Source organism: Melozone crissalis, unplaced genomic scaffold (assembly GCF_028551555.1).
Source record: "Melozone crissalis strain CALT ecotype California unplaced genomic scaffold, PUWL_Pcris_2 ptg000014l_1, whole genome shotgun sequence".
Taxonomy (NCBI): domain Eukaryota; kingdom Metazoa; phylum Chordata; class Aves; order Passeriformes; family Passerellidae; genus Melozone; species Melozone crissalis.
The window spans coordinates 9,749,044-9,758,902 of record NW_026535792.1 but is presented as its reverse complement, the minus strand read 5'-3'; the positions used below and the strand labels follow the sequence as shown (position 1 = coordinate 9,758,902).

General features: G+C 43.2%; 1 protein-coding gene across 4 annotated transcripts in view; it reads right to left on the bottom strand.

Moving 5' to 3' along the window:
- Positions 1–275: 275 nt before the first annotated feature.
- Positions 276–9,859, bottom strand: part of HOMER2 (homer scaffold protein 2) — a 53,970-nt gene continuing 44,386 nt past the window's right edge. Inside the window, exons 5-10 of one of the 4 annotated variants that reach the window (XM_054272552.1) lie at positions 8,808–8,834; positions 8,525–8,709; positions 6,857–7,013; positions 4,567–4,677; positions 2,487–2,567; positions 276–1,742 (exon numbers count right to left, since the gene is read on the bottom strand). In XM_054272552.1, coding sequence (XP_054128527.1) covers positions 1,554–1,742; positions 2,487–2,567; positions 4,567–4,677; positions 6,857–7,013; positions 8,525–8,709; positions 8,808–8,834 — 750 coding nt within the window. In that variant the 3' untranslated portion in view covers positions 276–1,553. The remainder of the gene's footprint in view (positions 1,743–2,486; positions 2,568–4,566; positions 4,678–6,856; positions 7,014–8,524; positions 8,710–8,807; positions 8,835–9,859) is intronic. The other 3 variants (XM_054272554.1, XM_054272553.1, XM_054272555.1) reach the window with 3 other exon arrangements.

The window sequence follows — 9,859 nt, the reverse complement described above, 5'->3', positions numbered from 1 at the left end:
TCATCTACAACCCACCTTTCTTTTAAAGGTCACTTTAATAATCAAAATGTGCCAAAAAAAGGAAAAAGCCTTGAAATTCCAAGGAAAGCATGGCCAGTTTATATCAGTCCCTGCTGGCAAGCACTAAAACAGTGCTTAGCCAAACTGGTGTCTGAATCAAGCAAATTTCAATGTCATGTCCACAGAAGTACTTTCTTGAATCAATTAATTAATTAATTAAACACTCTCAATACAGGTTATGGAGAAAGAAGAGAAGGAAGCTGAAGGAATCCTTGGGGAAAGAGCAAGGCTTGGGCTGGATTCTCCTCTCCCACCCTTTTTACATCCCTGGTTGTAATGAATTGAACTTCCTTCTCACTGAAGGCCACAGTGAATGACCTTGAATTTCTCAACACACTCTCAGAGCTGCTGAATAATCAGTTCAAGAATAAAAGAGCATTTCTGCCTCTGGGGTTGAGGGTTTTTTTGGTACAACCTAACTTGGTGACTAATTCCTACCCTACTGCAAGAGAATGCAGAAATTCTAGGAAAGAACTTTAATTTCCCATGGCCATTGCCCTGCCAGTCTCTTGGGTAGAAATTTGCTTCTGAGCAACACCTTCCAGTGACCTGATGACGCTTTTCAGATCCATTTCTCCTTCCTCACTGCTGCAGACCAACAACAATCAAGTTGCAGGCAGAGGGGCATGAGTCCTGTACAAACCAGGAACATATCACTTTTCAAAGTAAATACCTGGTCCCCAGACTCAGGTGGGCATTTTTCAGAGATGCACATAATGATGGATTACATGGGTTCAAAACTGGAGGCCAGAGAGAGGTGATGCTGCCAAGCAAGAGAAGCTGTTCCCACTGACTGGTGAGACTTCAAGAGCTGGAACTCATTTCTGCATTGTTGACTTTGTGCTCTATGGGTCCAGGCAAGCACACAAAACCTCCATCAGAGGTTATCTGAAATCCACTGCGTTTTTTTGGCTGAATTGGGCCTGATTGACATGGTCCCTAAAGATCCTGGTATCTGTGAGAAGTGATTCTCCTGACTGCAGCTCATCACAGGCACATTGTACAAACTGCAGGGGCCCCAGCTAATCTCTCTGTTCCACCACGGAATAAAGTCAATTCTGCTAAGAGTGCTGATAGTCCAGACAAGAAAAAGACTTCTTTTCTGTTTCTATGGTTGCAACAGCCCTTAAGAAAGATATAAATTTCCCTGCAACAGCTAACTGCATATTCATTTTAAGGTAGATCTAGTTCCAGATTCCTGAGACAGAACCCTCTACCTGTTCCCAACCCCACAAAGCCAGAGCAGCAATATAGAAAGTTTCTAATGTCAACAGAACTCAGTGAGCAGCATGATTGGTTTGGTAAATAAACAAACAAAAAAATAAAGAAACCCACCAAAAAAAAAAAAAACCCACAGCAAATTTTCAGCCTCTATGTACAAAACCAATGCAAACAAGTGGAACATTCTAGTTATATTTTGTAAAACACACGTTTGGGATCAACAAAAACATCAAACATCCAGACCCTAGATTACAAAAAAGATCTATTGCCATCTAATTGTCAACCCCAAGTTTAGACAGTCCTTGTCGGAAATCATGTAATTCATCTATCTTCCCGTCTAGTACATCTAAAAAATTCTTTAATTCAGTTTTAAGGTTGGTCTGCCTGTGTTTGTTCTCTTCCACTTCTGTCCTTAGCGTTCTGACTTTCTCTTCAAGATCTTTGTTCTTTTTCTCAGCAGCCTTAAAGACAAAAGAGACAATGAGATGAATCATAGAGAAGAGGGATGAGCAGCATTTCATAAATTAAAGCAACAAATGGCAGCTGGGCTGGGAGAGTTTGCTCCAACTTCTGTAAACTGATTAACACAAGCACCTCTGAGAGCAGCTGACAGGAGCGTGTCAGATTAAAAGCCCACGCAGGAAAGGACACAGATTAACTGGAAAAGATGCTTTGCATCAGACTTTGTCATTTGGGTGATATCTTCAAATTCAGCTGGATTTAAACGTGAACTGTGCATACATTTGTGTCATTGCTACAGTGGCAGAATTAGACACTGTGCCATCAATTACATACAGAATTATCTACGGTGGTTTAACCCTGAAAAACAAACTTAGGAAATACTGTCTGAGGAATAAAGTTGCTTTATTCAGCACTTTGGGATTTATTGGTATTTTTTTTTAAAATTCTACTTGGCCTGATGGCTTATTTATTGATTGGATTTCACCGATACAGCCTGGAATTGCAGGAGATGGATGCTCCATGATCCCAGGCAAACCAATGTCTGCAGTGGAGCTATTTCATCACTGCTGTTCTGGGAATGGCACTGTGCATTTTGCATGTAATCAGCATTTTTTGTTTTTACAAACTGGACTTCTCTTGCCTTGAAACACTGACGTTTGAATAGAGAAATGCATACAGCTACATGAAAAAAGTCAAGGATAAGGCACCAACTATTTTGAAACTAATTTCACTGCTAACTGTACCTGTAATTGTTCAGATACAGATTCACATTCTGACATTAGCTCTGGTATAATTTCACCCTGCTTTCGGAGCTCTTCCAGTTCCTTTGAAAACATAAAAGAAAAAATATTAGTGCAAGCTTCAATTTAAAACATAATGAAAATCTGAAAAGATGAAATGGCTTTGCATATTTTATTGTATTCTGCACAGTATTTGGATGGAAAATAATCAAAATAACCTGCCTGCATTCCAAAATTGCTAATTTTCCACAAGAATACATTTTTTCACTAAATTTTTTACTTTGCATTTCTAAAACAGGCAATGTAATCCCATCTCTTGCATGAATTCCACGAATTCTATTAATAAAATGTTAAACTAAACCATGTAACTATGCAAAAGATGTATTAAATACCAGAGAAATCTGAATGGCTGTAATGCTACAAGCAATTTATAGATGGTAGCAAAGAGCAAATTAGACAATTTCAATGACATATGACAGCAAAAAAAAAAAAAAAAAGGACAGTGGCTTTACCAGCTGCACATAGAGAGACATCACTACAGCACACAGATGTGATGGGCTTTCCTCCATGGCACAGCTCTGAGAACCACCAAACTTCCCCCTCCCCAAAATCTGTGTTTGGTTCTGGCCTCACTGCCCAAAGTGAGCAGACTTGATGGAGGGAGACAATGGAAAGAGCAACAGTAGGAATCCATGTCTCTGTTGGAAATTAGGACAACTTGACTTGAAAAAAAGTGCAAGATCCTCCTCCAGAAAGTGCCCCTGTAGGTGATGACCCCCAGAGAATGCAGCAGGGGTGTTCCCCTGCCCTACCTGGGCTTGTGCAAAGCATTTGACACTGCTCCCCACAGGAGCCTTGTCCACAATCAGAGATGTGGGTCTGGAGAGGAACCACTTGGTGCACAAGCACCAGGAGAATATCAGCAGCTGCTCCTACATGGCAATGCCATCAGCACATGGATTCCAGGCCATGAAAGATTACTTATGGGTAGTTTAGAGCTAATTGAGAACATGCTAATGTAAGCATGAATTTTTAAAACAGATTAGTGTATTTTCAGTGTAAATGGAAGACAGGCTCATAAAATTCACAAGTCGATCAATTTTCTGGTTCATTTGGTAGAGTAAAAAGTGAACCTTGAGGAGAATTCTAGGAGAGAATAAGGGCTGTTCTATTATATGCTACTGCCACAGAAAGCCTGGGAAGACAGCATTACAATTTCCTTTGAAATAAAGAGCTGAAAAACACTGTATTTATGACAGTGTATCAAAATCCATCTCCCTAAAGTATTTCCTCCTAGCACCACAAAACCCCTTCAACAGCAGAGCTTTTAAGAGCACCAGAGATTGCAGAGATGCTGTAATGGCAACATGGCAAACTTTACTGCACTGGCAAACTTCACTTTTCTTCTTCAGCCAGCTCAGAGCATTTGGTCAGTGTGACAATGGGAAAAAAAAGAGCTTCTCAGTATTTTCCCCACTGTTCTGGGGTTCCAAGCCATCATCCTCCTTAGAAAAATTAACACCCTGTAATGTCAAAAACTGGGGTACTCAACATGAATCTGAATTTCTCACTCCTGGCATTAGTCCTGAGATCAGAGTGAGACCATAAACCAGCAAAGCTGCAACCTATGAGCCATCCAGAAAAGAAACAGGATTTGTTACACAGATGCCAAATTATTTTCTAAATGATGTCTTTTTAATGGCAATCCTGATGCCTACAGGAATTTTTGGCATGGGGAGAGTCAAATGAATCTGTTATCACACACATCTGTCTGGCACTGGGCCCCAAGTTTCACCACTGGCTCTTCTGCAAGGACAAGTGCTGTGTACATAAAAGCATCTTTTTTTCTGACCCCTGCCAAATTACAGTGTGCAGCCACAGCACATAACACATCATGGAACTTGGATGGAGAAACACTCCCAAACAAGGGACTGTGCATGGAAAACCTGGAAACAGGCAACACCCCAAGGCATCAGGCTGCTTCTGGTGGCAGGTGAGCCACCCCATAAATCTACATCCAAGGAGAGAAGCAGGCAGCCCCACTCAAACATGAAAATGCCATTTCTGTGTCCAGGGCACTCACCAGCTCTTTGTCCTGAAGTTCTGTTTCCAGCTCCTGGAGACGTCTACTCAACTGTGCATTTCTTTCCTTCTCTTTGTTTACTTCATTGCACTGTTCCTCCAGTTCTTCAATCTTTAAGAAATGTCAGACATTAGGTGAAATTTTTCAAATTTCTGAAAATCTGAGGCAGGACACAGCTGATGAAATGGCCATGGGATCTGTTTCCTAAATCACAGCATTTGATTCACTGCAACCAAATTATCACTTCTTTCCTTCAAAAGAGACAATTTACACATCCACTAGGAAACCCTGGGTCTGTATTTATTCTCTCTTACAGTCTCTCTTGTAACTCAGGAATGCACAAAACACTGGGCTGCTAAAATAAGTGGAACTGGGGATAAAATCTGCACTTCACTCCTCTGAAACCAATACAAGGCTACAAGGAATGGTTTTTCTTAACACACTAGGATAAGAAATCTCTTGGGGGTTGCTTATTATTCTAGCTGGTGTATGAGGGACACAACATCAAAACTTTGTGGGGAGAAGCAGTTCAGAGCAACATCTGCAGCTTTGTTCTCTCGCCCAGGGATGTGCTCTGCTCTCTCCACAGCTCCTGCTGCCAGCTCTGGACTCAGCTCCCAGGAGATGCACTTCCCACAGGCCAATGGACCAGCTCATTAAAGTATGTACTTTAATTCTCAGCTCCATGTTGCTTTGGGATTATAACTTCCCTCATTTGAAGGTAGAGCAATATGCAAAAAACTCTGACCCAATTAATAAAGGAGAAGGAACTTCCCAGGGCACTGCAGTGGTGCAATGTGAGCACTGAGCAAGAACCTACTTGGGAAAAACCTCAGAAAACCTCCCTGCACAGAGAAATTCAGCGCATTATACAGACAGCGCTGCTGCACAGCCTGGCCATCAGCATGGGGACTTTGCAGAGGCAGTAAAAGCAGTGGTGCTTTAATAATCTCCTCTTTTCTAGTGCAGCTACTGGGATGTGGCAGGTGTTGATGAGAACAACTTTTCCCTGCAACAGTACAGAAAGGGAAATAACTACTCTGCAAATGATGATATTTTCCCATAACACACTGTTCCAGTCCCTCACTTCTCCCCTATCCACAACAGACTGGATATAGGAACCCAAATAATGTAACAACTGATATTAATTTGTTAATGTAATAGCAGTTAATACAGCTCTGGTTTGATCTCTGCATTTCCACTGAGCACCCATAAAACACCAGTGAATAAACAGTGAGTATGGGCCTCAGAAAAAAGGGTGTCTGGCCTTTTCTGGCCTCAGAAAAAAGTTTCACAAGGACTTTCAGTGCCAACAAACAACCCAAATCCCCTCCAACAGTGAAATACTGCTTGCAGCCTACTGACACACAAAAAGACATGAAATTCCTTCCCTCTTCAAAAGCAAACGCTAAACAAAAAAATATCCTCACCAGACAGATACAAGCTGATCTCAACTTCAAATGCCCCAGTGATCCATCTAAACAGCAGGAAAAGTATCCAGCTTTTCCAAAAGCATTTAGGATGAATAGGGTGAAAATATCTCTGCAAAAGCAGAGCTCATGGAAACCAGGATCCCCATGCCCAGGATCCCCTGAGCCCATAGGGGCTGCTGCAGATAGCACAGCATTATCTGAGAGATGGCACTAATGACTACTCTAAGCCTTCACAGATTTCTGACTTGCTCTCTGCTGTAGCCATTGCTAACCCTCCATCTTACACAACTGAGAGATGTGCTCAGTAATGAAGGGGAAAGGCTTTTGATGATGCCTGTTGGCGAGTTTCTGCATGAGATGTGCCAGGTGTTAGTGCTGGAGGTCCCAGCTCACAGCCCACAGTGCTGAGGAAATAACTCACATCCTCATTGCCCTGCACACTGCTGGGATTTGCTTCTAATCCTGACTGGTTCCCAGGCTGGGTTCCTGGCTATAACCTCACATTCTGCTCAGCCTGGCAGCCAGGCCACAACTTTGCCTTCTGCTCATCCATATCTGGCAGTATTTGAGTGAGCTTTGACAGGGATATGCAATAGCAGTCCCACTTCTAGAGCCTTGCTGACACCCAGTCTCCCAAATCCTGACTCAGGGAGCTTCAGGTGATGCAGCAGCTCCTCTGCTCCCTCCTGCCTGCTGTGTGCAGAGGGCAGCAGCTGCCTGAGCCCCCCATCCATCCCCTTTCACAGACCAGCTCCACCTGCCAGCACAAACAGCCAGAAGCTGCAGAGACCCCAGAGCAGAGCCCTGGTGGCAGCAGCTGGCAGGAGGGGCAGCTCCCCTGTGGGTTTGTTCTCTACCTTGCCCCTCAGCTGGTCGTTCTCCTCCTTGCAGGCTGAGAACTGCTTCTTCCAGTGCTCGATGCTGGCCGCCGACTCCTGCAGGGCCGTGGAGAGCCGCGCGTTGCTCTCCCGCAGTGACTGCAGCTCCGTCTCCCACTTCTTCACGTTGGATGAACTGAGGAAAACAGGACACCATGAGCTGGTTTCACCTTGTGTCCCTGTGAGCTGTTGTTCTCTACCTGCCTGCGAACTCCCCCACTTTGGTGAGTTCACCATTAATTTGTTGCAATAGGAGGAAGAGCACTCAGATGTGTGGAATTGCCCTTAGCCATGACATTCCTATGGAGAACAAAAGCCTTCATTTGTCTGCCTCTGTCAAAACAAAGGGATCCACCAGCCCCAGCAGCAGTGCCAGTGTCTGGAACTAAAGCCCTGCTGCCAGAGCAGGCTGCAGGGTCCAGCTGCCCACCTGCACACAGGGCTCTCACCCTGGCAGGTCCCTGGCACCCCCTGAGCTGTGTGGCTGCAGCACCTGGGGCTGGGCACCTGCAGCCCTGCAGCACAGCCACTCTGCACATCTGCAGATGGCACAGCAACTCCAAATGGAACGTTTCAGGGGCTTGACATGATCTACATTTGAATTTATTTTAATGCTGAGTCTTAACTATAAAAGTGTTACATAATGCTGCAGAATTAAACTACTCATTCCCCAAAGCTTTGAGCTGCAGCACAGAGCACAAGATTAGAGGGTGAACGGGAGGAAGGCTTTGAAACTCCCTGTGTGCTACTTGCTGCCTGCCTGTGGAGGTGTCTTCAGCAAGAGGAATGAGCTCACATTACTGTTTGAAGCAGGTTAAGCTACTGAAATGTCAATAAAGAGAGAAGTAGTACTTCAAACATAATATATGCAACCTTGAATTGCTCACTCGATAATGCTGCTTACAGTGATGCTTTGTTTTTTAAATACTTTTTTAAGAGTAGCTTGATCTTGTTAGATTTTCCTTCCATTCACAGATACACATTCACATGCAAGAGGCAGACAAGGCAAGATCCCAATAGAGAATTACTCTATTTTAATGTTGTAACTTTGCATATTGCAGCGCCTGTATTTTCACTACAGCTGCAAATTACTCTTCTCAGCATTTCCAAATTATTTATCAAAGCAAATAGCAAAAAATGTGATTTCAAGGGGCTCTGACCACAATTTAGAAATATCCCCTAAGATTTCCAAGCACTCTGATGAAATTATACTTCTCACTTCAACTTTTTATGGTTGAGTTCATTCCCTTTCATAATTTTAAATATCCATATCTATTTTCATCAAAGTAAGTGCAGCAAACTCAAAGACAGATTGGCTTCACATGTTATCAGCAGCAATTGCTCCCCTATGGCTTTAATGTTATTTCTGTAGTTCTAAAACTTCCTGAAAGAAGATGGTTATAAGAGTTGGCATCAGCAGAATAAAAGAGGGCTTATTTCTTCACAAACTACATCAGGAATAAATGAAATGGGAAATATTTCTCAACTGGATATCAGGAGATGCTTGCTAAAATCTGTCCATTTATCCATTCTGCAGCACCATTTCAAATTAATTACAATCTGAATAATTTCTGTTAATATCATCATCCCTCAGATAATTACAGCACACACTTTTCCAATGCAATTTATGTTCTACAGGAACTTCACCTTTGGGCTAGAGCAAATTTTAATTTATCATTCTCAGATTTGAGATGCGCCTCGGCAGGGCCGCCGTGCGATGCCTTCTCGTCGTCGGTGCCGTTCACGCTTGAAGCTCGGGTGGAGGAGGGTGTTTCCCGTCCAGACTCCTGCAGCACAACACACAAACCAACACTGGGTGTCTCCTGCACCTCCTGCAAGACCACAACACCAATCTCTTTGTAATCTTGATCCCACACCACTTGGCTGAGACCTCGGCTCTCCTGGCAGAACAGTGGTAACACACACATACCCTTTTCATCTTGGCTGCAAAGCTGGTCTGTTTAAAAAGAATGAAAAAATTACAGTGATACACAGATGGAAGTTTAAAGAGTTCAAAACTTTTAAAAAGCTTTTTTCCTCGATAAGGCTTGTGTTTTTCAAAAGTTGTTTGGTTTTTTTAAGATAATGAAACAATACAACACACAAAGTACAAACAAACAAACAAAAATAGTACTGCTCCTACAAAGACATACTGTTGACACACTGCTTGGTGCTGACCACCAACAGAGAACAAACAAAGAGAACTACAAAGACCATGACAACATTCTTTACAAAATGAGTGTCCAAAGTCAGCCACTCAGATTAATATTTGTGGGCCCCACAAATGGGGGTGGTTACAACACTGAAACCATTCAGCAGCTTTTCCTGATCATTCATCTGAATTCCTCTGATCAAAATCAGTCTAACTTTCCTTCAACACTAGCCCAGGCCAGGAACACCTGCTGAGCAGGGCTCACTCTCACCTAAAGGAATGCACATGAAAACACAGCCAGCCCTGCAGAGAGCCTGGGACCACACTCAAATCCTCCAGTTTGTAGGAACCCAGACCTCGCTGGGCACTGGTGGCACCAGGATGCTCCCAGCAGAGGGTTCTGTGCAGATCTACAACACAGGCTTCTTCCAACACCCCTAAAACCCTCCTGTTCCCTCACCACAGCTGCCCAGGGAACACTGGACACAAAGCCAGGCAAAGCAAATGCCACAGGAGTGGGTGGGACAGATGACAAAGAAGGATACTGATGGATCTCATTCACTGTCTGCTGAAGCATTACACTGACTTCCCAGTGACTCAAACTCTGTTTAACAGTACAAATCAAAGGATGTATAGCTTTGCCTGTTATTAAAAAAGTTGTAACAGCTCAAGGACTGCTGAAAAAATTAGATTTAAATGAAAGTAAAGAGCGTGGATGGATAAAAAATATTCCTGTGACAATGCTAATGTCCAGCAGCTGACAATTACCTTCAGCAATCTCCATTTTATATACTTGAAGCTGGCTGCCAGAAGCTGGCACAGTCCATTTG